The 17,099-nt window shown below is 44.3% G+C and overlaps 1 protein-coding gene across 2 annotated transcripts; it reads left to right on the plus strand.

Moving 5' to 3' along the window:
• Window positions 1-992: 992 nt before the first annotated feature.
• On the plus strand, window positions 993-16,572 carry LOC145990881 (uncharacterized). 2 transcript variants are annotated; one of them, XR_014441992.1, is made up of 2 exons: window positions 993-1,087; window positions 16,226-16,572. XR_014441992.1 is itself a non-coding variant. In XM_083126345.1 (2 exons), the coding sequence occupies exon 2, from the start codon at window positions 3,229-3,231 to the stop codon at window positions 6,991-6,993; it is 3,765 nt and encodes a 1,254-aa protein (XP_082982471.1). In that variant the 5' UTR covers window positions 999-1,087; window positions 3,162-3,228; the 3' UTR covers window positions 6,994-7,010. The 2 variants fall into 2 exon arrangements, 1 of the variants encoding a protein (XP_082982471.1); XM_083126345.1 differs by lacking the exon at window positions 16,226-16,572 and adding an exon at window positions 3,162-7,010 and having other exon boundaries at window positions 999-1,087.
• Window positions 16,573-17,099: the final 527 nt, after the last annotated feature.

Genomic DNA, 17,099 nt, shown 5'->3' on the forward strand with positions numbered 1-17,099 from the left:
ACTGTGCAATAGAGCCGGCAACAAATATATACTGCCGTAAAAGAGAGATGGCAACACAGTGCGTGTGTGCGTGTATAATATGTAGCATTATTAACTAGAGTGTGTTGGCAACCTACCTGCAACTAAAAAAAAACTAGAGACGTCAATGTTGCCGTAAGATAAAGAGGGAGACTAAGCTGGCAACAGTGGTGAGCGAATATGCCTTATTTCCAAGTTCTGGACGTCAATGTATATCGGGATTTTTGTAAAAATCTTATCGCGGGAACGATGTGCTGCACATGCATATGCGCGCACCTGTATTGTGACGCAAACAAACAAATAAATAATTGTTGTTTTTTAGGATTCCTGGCCCCTAACCCCGCCAGGGTGCGTGGTGCCCAACCCAAAAAGGTTCTAACGGCTGCGACTCTAGATAGTCGCACCTCTGTAGGGTTTCACGTGTTTTTTTTTTGTATGGTAGTGGTGGTGTCGGCAATAGTGGGTGGGTTAATTGTTGTCGTAATATTTTGGTTATTTGGCAAAATACTGCTAGTAACTAGAGGAGTTAGCGTGGGAACGTGAGGCGGCGGCATCTAATTATCTCCTTCGCCATTATCCCCACCGGAAGGTCTACTCCACCCAGTTACGGCCAGTTTTTTTTGTGCGGGTGACCTCGGTGGGAATAATGGCGGCGGAGACAATCAGATATTATCGCCTCACGTTCCCACGCTCATCATGATTTGGATCGCTGCCTTTGGAGCTTTCTGCGTCACTGGCGTGCCCAGCAGCGAAACCAACACAATATCACCGAGGTCACCCGCACAAAAAAACTGGCCGCAACTGGGTGGAGTAGACCTTCCGGTGATATTGTGTTGGTTTCGCTCGCTGGGCACGCCAGAAGCACTCGGGTATTAATCAATCAACGTCTGGTGAATCGGGGGGGGGGGGGGGGGTGTGTGATACATGCCAAGGCTTTTGCCTGCTTTTTTGCTATTCTTCGCACATCAGTTGCAGTCGAGTATTGCTACTGGGTAGTCGCATAAAAGTGTACGCTATACCAAGTGTAAATATCAAGTGTAATAGAAGCCGAATTAGTTTGGTCTGTCAGGTGAGTACCATATCAGCATAAGTTATACGCACACAAGTTGCTTGACTAGCTATAAAACTAAAATTTACGCAGTAAGGCTAATCGAAACTGGGTCTACAGTGGGATCCGAACCACTTCCACTGGGTATCGAACTTGGAGTTTACAATTATACAAGTGTACAGGGGAAATTTTATTTTTTTTTGAATTTGTTGATACTCTCGATTGGATTTTGTTGTTTTAAGTCTATTTTATGCATAGTAAGGCTAATCGAAACTGAGCCTACAGCGAGATCCGAACCACCTCTGCAGGATATCGAACTTTGAGTTTAAAATTATACAAGTGTACAGGGGAAACTCTATTTTTTGAATTTGTTGATACTCTGGATTGGATTTTGTTGTTTTTTAAATCTATTTTATGCACAGTAAGGCTAATCGGGACTGGACCTACAGTTTCAAGAACTACTTGTGCGGGTATCGAAGCCGAGATTACAAGGCTATTGCAGTGCTATCGCAGAGGCTGTTGGAAGTACTGATTGATTTGATGTTTTAAGTCTATTTTATGCACAGTAAGGCTAATCGGGACTGGACCTACAGTTTCAAGAACTACTTGTGCGGGTATCGAAGCCGAGATTTTTTGATTATAATGCTACCGCTGCGCCATCGCAAAGGCTAGTAGAAGTACATAGTTATTCGAATCTTATTTATTTAGACTTACAGTCTAAAAAAATATCATGGTATTATTATTTCTGCAATTATTTGCAATCTTGGCCAGAGAGAGGAGAAGAGGAAAAAAAAATAATATTTTTGTTTCAATATCGAACCTATATTTTAAATTTATACATGTGTGTATGCGTGCAGGGAGTATTTTTTTTTGATCGGGTGGGTTGTAAGGTGAGTGAACATGTAGGAAAAATACTGGTATATTAATTGATTGATTGATTGATTTAGTTTATTTTATTTTGCGTTTTGTGCCTCTTGGCTAATTTGCGAAGATGGGGGTGAATGATGAAATTGATGAATGGATATTTACAAACAACCAAACCCAAACGGGATTCGAACCCGGGACCCTTGGCATCGCAGCACGATGTCCTAACCACTCGGCCACAGGGTCGGACAAGTACTGGTATATGCATAGACCAAAGTTACATGGTTCTAGGCCCCATAGGAGCCGAGAAAATCAATGTCTTGGAAAATGTCTTAAGACAAATATCTTAATCTTTAAGAAAGTCGACTTCCGGTCTGTCAAGATGTTACTTCCGGTCTGTCAAGAAAATTTTCTTAAGACAAAAATCTTAAGATGTTTTCCAAGACATTGATTTTCTCGGCTCCTAATTGAGCTAGGATGATGATTTTAGGTTTGTTGGATAGGATTCGACGAGAACTATTCGACTGGCAAATAAAATCAATTCCACCCCCTCAAGTTTCGGAAATACAGACAATTTTTTTATTTTTTGAGAAACTTGATTTGCTGGCTTAGTTTTTACCCTATTTCGAAAATTTTAATAGTATTCGATACAAAATTAGAAGTACTCTACAACCTAATGGAGGGATGATGACTAGTGCCTGCTGTTTTTGAGTTATTTTGGATTAAAATTTCAAGATGTAATTTCTAAGATGTTTTGTAATTTATAAACTATGGGTTGTAGGAAAACGATTCTTGCTCTATCTGCTATTGCCCGACAAATACTATAAACACAAATAAATTTTTTAAAAAAATAAAGATCGAAAATAATTTTGTTTTCTGAAAATAAAAAATATGTGTATGGAAAAAAATACGATTGTGTAATTTTTTTATGATGTATGTTTGCATATAAAAATAAGTATACCTGAAAGTTTTAGAATTTCAAAATAACTATATATATATTTGCTATTATATCAGCCAAAACAAAAAAAATATATATAAACAAGTATATTTTCATAGTTTCACACCTCTACTAGATTGGTAGAAAAATATACTAGTGGGCAATAAAATCTGAAGAAAATTCGTGTCTAGCGAAAGTAAGCTAAATAAAATTACACATACATACAATATTTATTGTGTTTTTTTCCATCTACAATCATATTTTTCTTATATATTTTTTTATATTTTTTTATAGAGTTGATTAAAACACATATTTGAGGAAGACAACGCTTCCCATATATAAATAAACATACCCCGAAAAAATGCCCTCTATGAAAAGTTGCCCTGTGTGCAAAAAAACTATATTAAGCAAAAATTTTGCAAGACATTGTCGCACCTGCGTGCCAGACAAGCATTTGGCTGCCACTGAACTGTGTTCCGGATGCAATAAACATATTACGATTGCGTATGCCAAGAAACATAAGCTTACTTGTCTAAGCAAAAATACATCTGGGGCACAGCCTTCGACCTCCACCAAGAGAGAGGCAGAAGCAGCCACCATCAATGCACCACCCGCCAAACGTGTCAAGCATGTGGCGAAAGCGAACCAGTCTGCTTTCCAGCATTTGTTAGAAGACTTTCCTTTTACTTCGGAGGACTCATGCGACGTGCGTAGCTTTTTGGAGAACGTGCAAGCCCAAATTATTTCCATTCTCGGCGATGCGCTTGCAACGCACTCTACCAAATTCTACGCATCGCTTTGTTGCTGGTACAAGAAGCCGTCTGATGAAATTTACAGCTTCTGCCACAACACCAAGGCGAAGACGCTGCATTTGGCGGATGTCGACAACCTCGAGGACATCTACAACAAGTTTGTCGAGGAGCTGCTGGCAAAGCAAGAAGAACATGAAGCTAAGGGCTCGGGGGGTTCGCTGTGTGGTGAGCCTCACGAGCTGCGCGTCAAACTTTCCAAGTTTGTGCCTCTCTCCGCCTCCAGCTACGTCCGCTTACCAAAAGCAATTGCGGCAAAGACGGCCGTCCTGAACATCCAAAATAAAGATAACAAGTGCTTCGTATGGTGTGTGCTTGCGGCGTTGCACCCTGTTCACTGGAAAAACCATCCACACCGAGTTAACCACTACCTACCCTATGAGCCAGAGCTGGAAGATGCCATTGCTGGGATTGACTACCCGGTGGAGGTCTCGGACATTCGCAAGTTCGAGGCCCGTACACACAACCCTCGGTTGGCCATCAACGTTTATGGCCTCACCGACAAAAATGTGGTGTACCCCATCCGGGTGAGCGACATAGACAACAATGATGCTCGAGAAATCCATCTCCTACTCATCAAGAACGAGACCCATCACCACTACACTCTTATTCGCTCCCTCTCTAGACTTGTGTCGAGTCAAAAAAGCAAGCATCATGGTAGCATAGAAGTTTGTCGAAAGTGTCTGATCACTTTTGACAACCAACAACAAAAACACCAGAGCTTACAAGAAGAAAACATCGCTGCCGAGAAGCTTGCTAACCACAAGCTCTACTGCAATGCCAACGAGCCGGGGGTGGCAGTCTTACCCAAACCTGGCACCGTGGAGCGTTTCCACATGCACGGTGCCATGGTGGAGCACCCCGCTATCATCATCGCGGATTTCGAGGCCTTCCTCAAACCCCTGTCCACTTGCGATCCCGATCCTGAAGTTTCTTCCACCACCCCTTACCAACTCCACGAGGCATCCAGTTTCGCATATGTTGTGGTGCGACGAGATCAACACATCGCCCCCGAGCCCTACGTGTACCGTGGTCCCGACGCAGCCAAACACTTCCTCGAGAGGATGGTTGTCGAGGCCATCGAGATAAGGAGGGTACTGTTGACCCCCAAGCCTATGCTCCCACTGTCCCCCAACGATCAACGAAGACATGACGAGGCCATCGCTTGCCCTGTCTGCGTCGAGGAGTACACCGCCAACAACCGTAAAGTCCATCACCACGATCACTTTAACGGTAGGTACGTTGGTCCTTGGTGCAACAGATGTAACCTTAAGGCCCAGGACCCGCACTTTATCCCTGTGTTTTTTCACAATGGCTCGGGATACGACTTCCACCACCTGATCAAGCATCTTGGGTACGACAACGCAAGAATCAATGTCCTGGCACAAAACGAGGAGCGTTACATCAGTGTGAGCAAACAAGTGCCGATCCCAGCATCCGACTCTACCGTCGAGCTTCGCTTCCTCGACTCCCTGAGGTTCCTCCCGGCAAGCCTCGATGCTCTCGCAGGGAAGCTTAGCGACGAGCAAATACTCATCACCTCTGCAAATTTTCCGAACTTGGACGTCGGTCTCTTCAGGCGTAAGGGGGTCTACCCCTACGAATACGTCACCGACTCTACCAAGTTTGCGGAGACGTTGCTACCTCCCCAGGCGAACTTCTACAGTCAGCTACGAGGCTCGGGCATCACCGACGAAGAATATCACCACGCCCAGTCCATGTGGTGCGAGCTGGGTTGTCGAACTCTCGGAGACTACCACGACGCCTACCTCAAACTTGATGTGACGCTCCTCGCCGACGTGTTCCAGACGTTCCGTGCAACCGCAATGAAGATTTACCAGCTGGATCCCGCCTACTTCTATAGTCTCCCCGGACTGGCGTGGTCAGCCATGTTTCTGGTAACGAAAATCAAGCTTGAGCTTCTTTTGGACGTGGACATGGTGCTGTTTGTGGAACGCGCTATCCGGGGTGGAATGGTCCAGGTGTCGCAACGGCACGCGCACGCCAACAACCATCACATGGCTACTAGCTACGACTCCACCCAACCGTCGAGCTACATCATGCACACGGATGTGAATAACTTGTACGGGCACTCCATGATGCAGCCACTCCCCTTTAGAGGGTTCGAGTGGGCTGATCCTTCCAACTTCGACGTTGAAGGTTTTGACGATTCGGAACATGGGTTCTTCGCCGAGGTGGACCTTGAGTTCTCCAAGAACGTGCAGGATTCGTTCTGCGATCTTCCCCCTGCACCCGAGTTCAAGTGTCCACCCGATTGCAACCAGAAGAAGCTCGTCATGGATTTCGAACCCAAAAAGAATTACGTCCTTCACTACCAGAATCTCCGGTGGTTGATGCAGCAAGGGGTCACAGTCCACGCAGTTCACCGTATCCTCAAGTTCGAGCATTCTCCGTGGTTGCGTCCATATATTGAAGTTAACACTGAACACCGCACCGCAGCCACGTCCGAGCTTGATAAGGATTTCTTCAAGCTCATGAATAATGCGGTGTTTGGCAAGACCATGGAGAATGTACGGAATCGCGTGGACATAAAATTGGTGACGAGGAAAGAGCGATGTCGTCAGCTTGTCGCGAGTCCATTGTTCAAGTCTCGAACAATCTATAACGAGCAGCTGGCTCTGATTCACATGAGGCAAGGTGTGATGAAACTCACCAAGCCCATCTACGTTGGAGCCACGGTTCTGGATCTGAGCAAGCTCCACATGTTCGAGACATACTACGACATATTACGTCCACACTACGGCCACAACATCTCGCTTCTCTACACGGACACGGACAGCTTGGTGTACCACGTTCACACAGCCGACGCATACGGGGATATAGCCACAGTTCCATCTTTGGTTAACCTCTTTGACACGTCAGGCTATCCCCAACCGAACCAGAGCGGTATCCTGGCCCGCAACAAGAAGGTGCCTGGCAAACTCAAAGATGAGAAGGACGGAGATGTGATTCTCGAGTTTGCAGGTCTTCGCGCCAAGGCCTATACCATCAAAGCCGAGGGTAGCGTTACCAAGAAGGCCAAGGGTGTCGGCAGACAGGTGGTTCGGGAGCATCTCACATTCGAGGACTTCGTGGATTGCCTCAAGACCAGGTCGTCGGTTCTAAGAGCAGAACAGCGCATCCAGAGCGTCGACCATGTGTTGACCACCAACAAAGTGAGGAAGATTGCCCTGGATCCCAACGACGACAAGAGGTGTGTTCTCCAATGTGGAATCCACACACTGCCGTGGGGGCACTATCGCTTAGCAGAAAGCAAAACCTGCAACATATGCCCATCTTCAACAGAAGATTCATAAAACAAAAACAAAAAAAACAAAAAAAATCATTTTGTTAGTTATTACAAAAAAAAACACTGACTGTCATTACAAAAAAAACTTTGACCGTATTTTAAATAACCAGCATACCTATGAATCTCTTTGGTTTCCGAAAACAAACCAACATGGAGACTGTACACCGCGCGACGACAGATCATGAATTTCTACCTTCCATGTTAACTAAACTCAACGGTCTACTGATTGTTCACCTTAATAGCATTTGGACGAAATTGGATGACGATGTAGGCAAGATGTTTTATGTCTTTAACAACAATTTACATTTTTACAAAATTCCGATCGATGGAAAACTTCAAATTACCGTGAATCCGGAAAACGTAGGCGAAATCAAAATATCTACCGGCAAGAACATTTTTCGAATCAAGCACGACAAGATGCTTTCTAACATTACGTACGATGTTTCTGCAGGAGATTGTTTATACGTGGAACTCCTAGGAGATTACGACAAACTTATTCCTCTCTTCGTAGAATTACGAATCGTCTATCCTATTATAAATAACCGTTAACCAAAATGCCTAACGATATTTTCGGCAACACCAAGCGTGTAGACCACGCAGAAGAGATTCTCATGTTGGACGTCCGAATTAAAAAGTTGAGGAGCGATTTGATTGCTTTGCAGGAGACCTTAAACAAAAGTTTAGAGTCCGAGATCGCTACGCTCCAAACGCAATGTCTCGACCCCATTCTGAAAATCGATTCCGAACTGAAAACGCTCATAAAAAATTATGTCGACGTACCTTCTTACGACAACGTTCAAAATATACAGTTGAGCGTGGATAAGCTTCAAAATGATTTGGCCAAATTGCAGCAATTTCAATCGAAAAATGAAGATTTGGAAAAATTGAAACTCGAAATCGAAGAACGAACTTCGGCAATCGAAAAGAATTTCTCTGAACTTCAAACCGTCGTGAAGGATATTGATGTAGAACGCTTGCATGTTGTTGTTTCCAAATTACAAGAAGAATTCGCCAGCACGTTGGAAGAAATTAAATCCAAGTTACAGACTTTGGAAGATACCATGACGAACCTACCATCGTCAGACGAACTGCAAGTCATCGGCAAAAGCGTCGCGAACATAAAAATTCAATTGGAGGCTTATCAAGATTTCGAACACATTCAAACCACCATCGCTACGCTTCAGGCATCTCTGGAGTTGATCAACGAAGAAATTAAAAATATTCACGCTGAAGCAAACGCGTTGACGAGCATACAAGACACGTTGAGCACGGTTCAGCAGAAGATCGAATATTTAGAAAATTTGAACGTCGAATCAAACCTTGCTCATTTTCATCACGTACTGGACAACATACAGAATGACTTGGAATCGTTACGGACGAGCGTACCTTCGAGCGAAGATTTGGAAAAATTGAAAACGGCGGTGACGGCACTATCCGATTCGAGCGACATCAAAAGTTCATTGAGCGATCTCGAGAGTAGGGTGGCCAATCTCCCCACCTCAAAAGAATTACACGCTTTGAAAAGGAGCATATCACGTATGCTGAAACGACTAGAAACGGAAACGGCGAACGTGGAACAGATTCGAGACGAACTTGCTTCGCTGGTGTCGACGCTGCCCACTTCGCAGAGCGTCGCCGACCTTCACACGCAGTTTACCGAGATGCGAAGCATCGTGAACGATCTCACCGAGAAAAGTTCGAAATTGAATCAAGTCGAGAACCTTCAGAGTATCGTCGTCAACATCAGAGATCAAGTTGGAGTGTTGGAATCCACGCAGGAATCGACGCTGGCCTCTTTCGGTGCCAAATTACAAGAACTCAACGAAAACTTCAAGCAGTTGAACGTGGAAGTGAAAATCAAGCCGTCATTTTCTACAGTAACGGATACCATCGTCGAACATTTGTTGCCCGTACAAAATACACTGGGACAGCTTCACAGCAACCTTGTTAGCGTCGATACTAAATTCGCTAAACTGCATTCTCTGCAAGCCATCGAAATCAACAGCGTACCCAATCAACAGAGAATCTCCACGTTCGTCGAAGGTAACAAACTGTACATGTTACATCCTTATCATCCGTACTACAAGTTTCTCCTCGATGGCACGATTCAGATAAATGAATTTTCGTACTGGTCTCACGGCAGAAAAGCTAGCGTTCCCACCATGACCTTGATATCGAATCGTGGTGTCCAGAAAGCAGGAAACATTCCTCTGGCACGTTGGAACGAAACGCGCAACATATATGAAATACACGAAGACGAAGATCTTACCGTTTTTGACGTGAGTGCCGGCGATAAGCTGATCGTTCAAAACACGAGCGAAGTGCCACCCTCTTTGAATCCCATCACGCTGGTGCTTCTCTTCAAACGTAATCTCTAAAAATGTCTAGGCAAGCCATCGTCGAAGAATTGCATAAACCTGCACGTCGCAACTACGAACGTTTGGCGGTGGTAACCAAGGGAATCGATGACCTCTGGCAAAGTGACCTCGTGGAGATGAGTAGCGGCAATTTGAAAAATGTGCATAAATTGAACAAGGGCAACAAGTACCTCCTCACCGTCATAGACACGTTTTCGAAATTCGCATGGGCTCTACCTTTGAAAGCCAAAACGGGGACATGCGTCACGGAAGCATTCAAGACAATTTTTCGCGAAAGCGACAGACGGCCTCGGTTTTTGCAAACGGACAGGGGGAAGGAATTTTACAATGCCGTATTCCAAAAGTTTATTCAAAAACATGACATTCGACATTATTCGACCTTCAGTCACATCAAAGCCAGCATCGTGGAAAGATTTAATCGAACCTTGAAAACACACATGTGGAAACGATTCACGCTTCGAGGAAATTACAAATGGGTCGACATACTGCCGGAACTCGTCGACACCTATAATAATACGGTACACAGAACGATAGGCATGAAGCCAGCTGACGTTACGAAATCTGACGAGCAGCGTTTAATTTCTACAGTTTACTGTCCAAAGTACACTCCCACGACTACCAAAAAATCAAAATTCAAAATTGGAGACCAGGTGAGGATCAGCAAATTCAAACGCACCTTCGAGAAGGGATTCACAAAAAATTGGAGCACGGAACTTTTTACGGTGGTTCGAGTTTTACCCGGAAACCGACACACGTATATAATAAAAGATAGTAGCGGCGAGATTTTGAAAGGAAGATTTTACGAAGAGGAACTCTCTAAAACAAAACATCCCGACACGTACCTCATCGAGAAAGTATTGCGTAGGAAAGGCGACAAACTGTTTGTCAAATGGCTGGGACTTCCGGAAAAAAGTTGGATCGACGCGAACGAAGTGATCTTGTGAGTACGTGGAACGTGGTGAAGCGTCTACCGGATTCGGAAAGTCAAACGAAAAAAAAGAACGGTGAGTTGCTTCCCGACAGCATCCGCTGTCTGATCGTAGGTCCTTCAGAGTGTGGGAAAACAACACTGCTCGTGGACAATTTTCTCCTCGCACCGAATTGGTTAGATTGGAAGAACAGGCACCTCTACGTATTTTCGAAAAGTCTCGAACAAGCGAAATACCAGCAACTGATAAAACTGTACGATGGTCTGGACATTGCAACGTTCTCTTCGGAAATAAAACCACTCCACGATTGTCGTGAAAATTCAGTCGTTGTGTTCGACGATGTCATCCTGGAAAATCAAAATGAAATTCGCAATTTTTTCACGCAAGGTCGTCACAAAGGAATAGATTGCTTCTTCCTAGCTCAAACGTTTTCCAAAATTCCAAAACAGTTAGTACGCGACAACGCTAATTTCATATGTTTGTTTCGTCAAGATCACACCAACCTCAAGCACGCGTACGATGACTACGTAGGCGGAGACATGAACTACAATCAATTTTCGGAACGCTGCTGCTCCCACTGTTGGAACAGTGACGATTTCGGATTCGCGACGATCGACATGACGAGAAAACCTAACGAGGGAAAATACAGAAACAAAATCAACGACTTTCTAAACGTTGCAACGTTGTGAGAAACGATGAGTATAAATAACGCTATGACGAAACGAAAAATCGAAGACGAAAATCTCAAGCTTCGCGATTACCTCGCGAAACGCTTCAAAGGTTGGAAATCCGAGAATCGCGGATTCTACGAAGAGAAGAAACGTCAAGATCAACCTGTGATCGACGCCATCGGCGATCTAGGTAAAGAAATTAAAGGTGTCACGGAACAAAATAAAAATTTGATCAACGAACTCGTACCACTTGCAGCTAAAAATTACACCGTACCCACGCCCATTTCGAGCATTCCTTCGACGCCGTTCGAACTAAGAGACGTACCGCCACGACGTCGAGCCATAGGTAGCACGTCGTCGTCTTTGGATAAGATCGAGTTGGGACCTTTGGCACGAGACTACCTGAGCACGGCGAAATTCGACAAGGATGAAGTTTTCGGATTGTATCCGAGCATGGAGAGCAACGAAGGCGGCGGTGTGGTTTGGAAGATTGGAAAATCGAAAGTTACCTTCGAAGGCAACGACATTAAAGTTAATTTAGGCGAGAAGGATAGTTGGAACAGGTATCCGGGTACGGTGGGACTGTGGGAACTCGTTGCCAAAAAGCAGCCGAAAGATTACACCGACGAAGATTACCAGAGTTACAAGGAAATTTTGATCATGACGGATGCCTTATACCAAAACAACGACGCCTCGCAGAATAGGGTCAAATCCAGCAGCGGCGAGAAGTACAGAAATCTCATCAAGCCGATATGGAACCAGGTGAAAACAGGCAGCGGCGTCAAACTCTACAACACCCTGCCCAAAGAATTCGTTTGGGTGGACGACGTGCGCAAGCTCATAGACAGGTTGTTGGTTATTGCAGGAGAGGAGACTGCAGGCAATCGTAATTTCTACAACGAGAAGGTAGGAATTGTGGACATGATCAGCACAAAACTTTCCAACTTCATCGTGAACGACGACAAGGGCATAGGTTACCTCATTAAAATTATCAACACGCTGCCTCCGAGATTCTGGAACATGGCCGAAGGAAAGGGACTCGTGAACGACATCATCAACAAGTTACCTTTCGAGATGCATTTACCCGGCTACCAGTACTGCGGACCAGGTACCAAACTCGAGAAAAGATTGAAGAGAGGAGACAGGGGTGTGAATCCGTTGGACGCCGCATGCAAAGATCACGACATCGCTTACAACACCACTCGCACCGAACTGGATGCACGTCACGAAGCAGACAGAAAGTTAGAGCACGCAGCTTTCGAAAGATTCGTCAGCAGAGACGCTTCGCTGGGAGAAAGAGTTGCAGCACTGGGCACCACCATCGCCATGAACACAAAACAAAAACTTGGGTGGGGTATATAAATAACATACAGTAAAAAAAAAAAAAAACACATCATGTCTGGTATAACCGTCTTGCCACACGAACTGTTGTGTAAAATTTTTAAACACGCAGTAAACGGAGATGTTAATAAACTTTTAATCATAGCGAGATCAACGCCGGAATTTCGCATCCCTTGTGAAATGGCTGTTAAGGATTATCTTCGGGAGATCAGTGGCATGAGGTGCGGTGATCTCGACACTCTTCTTTCGGCTGCAGGGGAAAAATTAAACGAGAGGATGGACGAACTGCACGAGGCGAGGCAGGGAAGAAGACAATACACGGATGATTGGCGTAGATCTAAACAAGAGACGGAAGATATTATCACGCACATCATCGTGTTTTCCGAAGCACGAACTTTTTTCCTCTGTCGAAAACTTGATATATAAATAACACACACACTGAAAATTTCTCTTCAATATGACGACTGAAAAAATGAGTGACTTTCAAGCATTAAAACAAATGCTAAATTTGTCAGTAGAGTATGTAAAAATTCAGGAATTAGAAGTGGACAAACCTTACACGATAACTTCCGGTTCAATTGTTTCTACCCAGTATGGTCCCAAGGCGCGTTTGTTGCTCAACGCACAATACAGTCTATTTTTACCAGATCGATACGCTAACATGTTATCCGACGAGAAGCTAGCTATTTTAATCGAGAACAAAACTCAAATCGTGTACAAGGGTACAAAAGAACTTCTTGGTAAGAAAACAAAGCACGTAATAGAATTTGTGTAACAGCTCTGCGCGAAGTATATCCTTGAAAAAAAAAATTACACGGAACAAAAAAATCTCAGAACATTTATATATAAATAACATACCGAAAAAAATTACACAAAACAAAAAAAATCTCAAAACATATATATAAATAACATACCGTGAAGATAACATATAGAGCATCAACATGAAGCCCAAAGGTGTCGTGTACCAGATACCATACTCCAATCTGAAAAATCTAGGTACCCTCGATGGTTTACTCACCAAAAAACAACGCGAGAAGAAACGTTCTTGCTTGATGAAAGGACACGGAATGAAATTACTTCTCAGCACACCTCAATTGAGACGCTTGCAGTGTTCGCGGAAACAGCAAAAAATCGGAGGTTTCATATTCAGCATCCCAGCCATCCTGGCAGCATTGGGGGCTGTTGGAAGTTTGGCCGGCGGAAGTGCCGCCATCGCGAAAACCGTCATCGACTCGAAGAAGAACAAAGCCGAGTTGGAAGAACAGAAACGTCACAACCTGGCTATGGAGAAGAAGGGGAAAGGTATAACCAAAAAACAAAAAAGCAACCTCGATGCTTTGAAGAAATATAAAAAAAAGAAGAAGCCCTGTCCAACTTCGATATTGAATCTCTGATCGAACTGTTGGGAATAAAAAACTTCAGGGGTGTTTTCATGTCCGATTCTCTACCCTCTGCTGTGAAGAAAAAGGAGTATGGCGTGGTCAACCTGGACAGTTACAAAAATCCTGGTACACATTGGATATGCTACCTCAAAATTGACGATAACAATGCATTTGTTTTCGATTCGTTCGGTGGCACACCACCTGCCAGGTTGGTGAAGTATCTCAGTGTTGCCAACCTCTACTACAATGACAAACGCATCCAGGGTTTCACCGATGTTAACTGCGGCCACCTATGCCTTTCTGTTCTCGCATACATGTCTAAAATAAATAACCCGTCGGTGGAACATTTTCAGAAAGCATTGTGGAATCTTAAATACGATGGGCGTGTTCCATCTCACGAGCGAATCTTCAATCTTGAAACTCACGCTGCACGACGACATCGTCTATCCTAAATCCGTGGCTCTGCGTGCATTCTACAGCATGTACCTCATACCTAACGTCACGCAGCACAACAACAAAATTAGCGTCGGAAGCAAACACATTGTCGTCACGCCAGGTCAATACAATCTTTCCACTTTGCAAGCTCAGTTACCCAAAGGCACGTACCTTTCTCAAAATTCGGTCACGCACAGAGTGGAAATCGTATCGGCAACGGAGACCGTGGACCTGGGCACCATAGGAGAACTTCTAGGTTTCGAGAACAACACCAAACTCGAAGCTGGCATCAAGCACACGGCAGTCAATATTCCTAAATTTCTAGCCATCGAAACTCTGAACGTTCACTGCAACGTGGCGAAAGGCATGATCACGAAATCCTCGGACGGGGAGCTGCTGGGAAGTCACAAGCAGACAGGAATCATAGCTACGTTCAAACCCAGTTCCGAATTCATGGAACCGATCATCTACACACCCTCTTCGCCGATCTATTTTCCAGTATGCCGCAACCGCATAGACGACATAGAGTTGGTGGTGACAAACGAGAAAGAAGACGTGGTGGATTTCGCAGGTGCCACTACGACGGCCATCGTGGAGATCAACATATAATAAATAACACACATAGTAAAAATAGAGCAAATCGAAAGTTACGAATTGCAATCTTTCCCTCCCAACCGTCGCACGTTCGCCAATCTCAACGAAGCAAACAGGGAGATCGAATACGACGTGGACGTAGGCGATGGGTTCGTTCATCCTCACAGAGCGAACCTCTACCTTCAATTCGACGTGGTGAAGAAGGAAAACGGAGATGCGTTTCCGCCCAATGCAAATTTGATACTCGTGGACAACTTCGTGCCTCACCTGTTCTCGCAGGTGGAGGTGAGGAAACACAACACCGTCATAGACAGAATAGATTATCCAGGCATCACGTCGACGGCAGTGGGAACATTGAAATTATCCAAAACAGACGCAGCATACTACCAGGCGAGAGGATTCGAAGCGGGGACCAAAATATCGACTAAAAGTCACACGGTGCTTTTTCCCATGCGTCTGCTGCCGGGATTCTTCTCGGACTACAAGGAGATCATGTGGAAGGGAGGATTGCGCGTCACGTTTCGAAGAGCGGCCAACGACAACGACGCACTGATGCGATACACCAACTTGAACGCCGACGGCACGCCGATAGCCAACACATTACCTGAAGCGGCCAAGTGCGTCATCCGGAGCATAGAATTAAGAATGCCGATCGTAGAATACAAAACAAACTACGCCCTCAAGTACAAAGCGGAGATCTTGAAGAGTCCGCAGGTACCGATTCACTTTCACGGTTACCAGTGCGTGCAGAAGATGGCGTCGGGAAGTCACATGGAATTCGACGTGACGACGCAGTTCAACAACATACAGTTCGACATGCCAGATTTCGTCGTCGTGCTCTTTCAGACCGGGCGCGATAACAACCAGGAAAAAAATTCCAGCATGTTCGACGACTGCAAGATCAAGAATGTTTATCTGAAGAATGGCAGAAACGAAGTGTTCCCGCGCGAGAATTACAACCTCGACATGACCAAAGACGATTACCTCAAACTTTACGAAGCTTACACCTCTTTCAAACGCGTGACCGAGGGAAGCATGGACATGTACTACACGCCCAGCGAATTCAAAACCCGCAGACCCATGTTCGTCATCAATACCACGAAGAGGAAGCAGGTGGTGGTCAACGATCGAACCAACATCAAGGTCGTCTGCGAGTTCCACGACGCGCTGCCCGAGGACACCGTATGCAGCGTTATCCTGATTGCAGAGAAGTCCTTCGTCCACGACGTGAAGAACGAGAGGGTCACAGAGCAGTTTTAACAAGTTTTTTACATTTTTTTCTTGCACAATAAGAAATTTTTGTACTAGCACAATCAGTTTCAATGGCACAATACGAAAATTTCACTAGTTCAGATCAGTTACAAATGTCTATTTCATTAGTTATCAGTTACAATATCTTTTTTGCACTATAGCACGAGAGACAATCAGAAAATTTGCACAAAAAAAATTTGTTGTTGTTTTTTTTTTACACGAGAAAATTAACAATAAAATTCTTTTTTATCGTTTCAGATGCTGTCGAAACATCAAAAACACATACACACACACTAGAAAAAAAGCATGCAACTTTATTTGTAACACACACACATACATTATCCATCTTCATCAAAAAAATATTATAATAAACATAATTATTTTTATCTATATCTCACAATAAAACTCTATATCCAAAAATATTACAACATCAAAATAACACTAGAGTCGTTAGTACACGTTGCATGCATTACGGAGGTCCTCTGTAGGGTTTCATGGAAGTTTGGGGGGAAAAAAAAAAACACGTGAAACCCTACAGAGGTGCGACTATCTAGAGTCGCAGCCGTTAGAACCTTTTTGGGTTGGGCACCACGCACCCTGGCGAGGTTAGGGGCCAGGAATCCTAAAAAACAACAATTATTTATTTGTTTGTTTGCGTCACAATACAGGTGCGCGCATATGCATGTGCAGCACATCGTTCCCGCGATAAGATTTTTACAAAAATCCCGATATACATTGACGTCCAGAACTTGGAAATAAGGCATATTCGCTCACCACTGTTGCCAGCTTAGTCTCCCTCTTTATCTTACGGCAACATTGACGTCTCTAGTTTTTTTTTAATTGCAGGTAGGTTGCCAACACACTCTAGTTAATAATGCTACATATTATACACGCACACACGCACTGTGTTGCCATCTCTCTTTTACGGCAGTATATATTTGTTGCCGGCTCTATTGCACAGTGTGTGTATGTTACGCCAGTGTATAAATTGGCTAAACCCTTATCAAGTAAGAAAAACTATAGGTAGGTGTTGGCAGCATTGTCGGTTGTTTAACTCTTCCCCCTCTCTCTTTTTTTTGTAAAAAAACCATGGTAGAAATACCAGTAGGTTGGCAACCTTGATTTATGCAAT

Source organism: Lepisma saccharinum, chromosome 8 (genome assembly GCF_977018435.1).
Source record: "Lepisma saccharinum chromosome 8, izLepSacc3.1, whole genome shotgun sequence".
Classification (NCBI taxonomy): Eukaryota; Metazoa; Arthropoda; class Insecta; order Zygentoma; family Lepismatidae; genus Lepisma; species Lepisma saccharinum.

Excerpts from the sequence above, each read along its gene's own strand:
- LOC145990881 (XM_083126345.1), top strand. The coding sequence starts at position 3,229 with ATGCCCTCTATGAAAAGTTGCCCTGTGTGCAAAAAAACTATATTAAGC.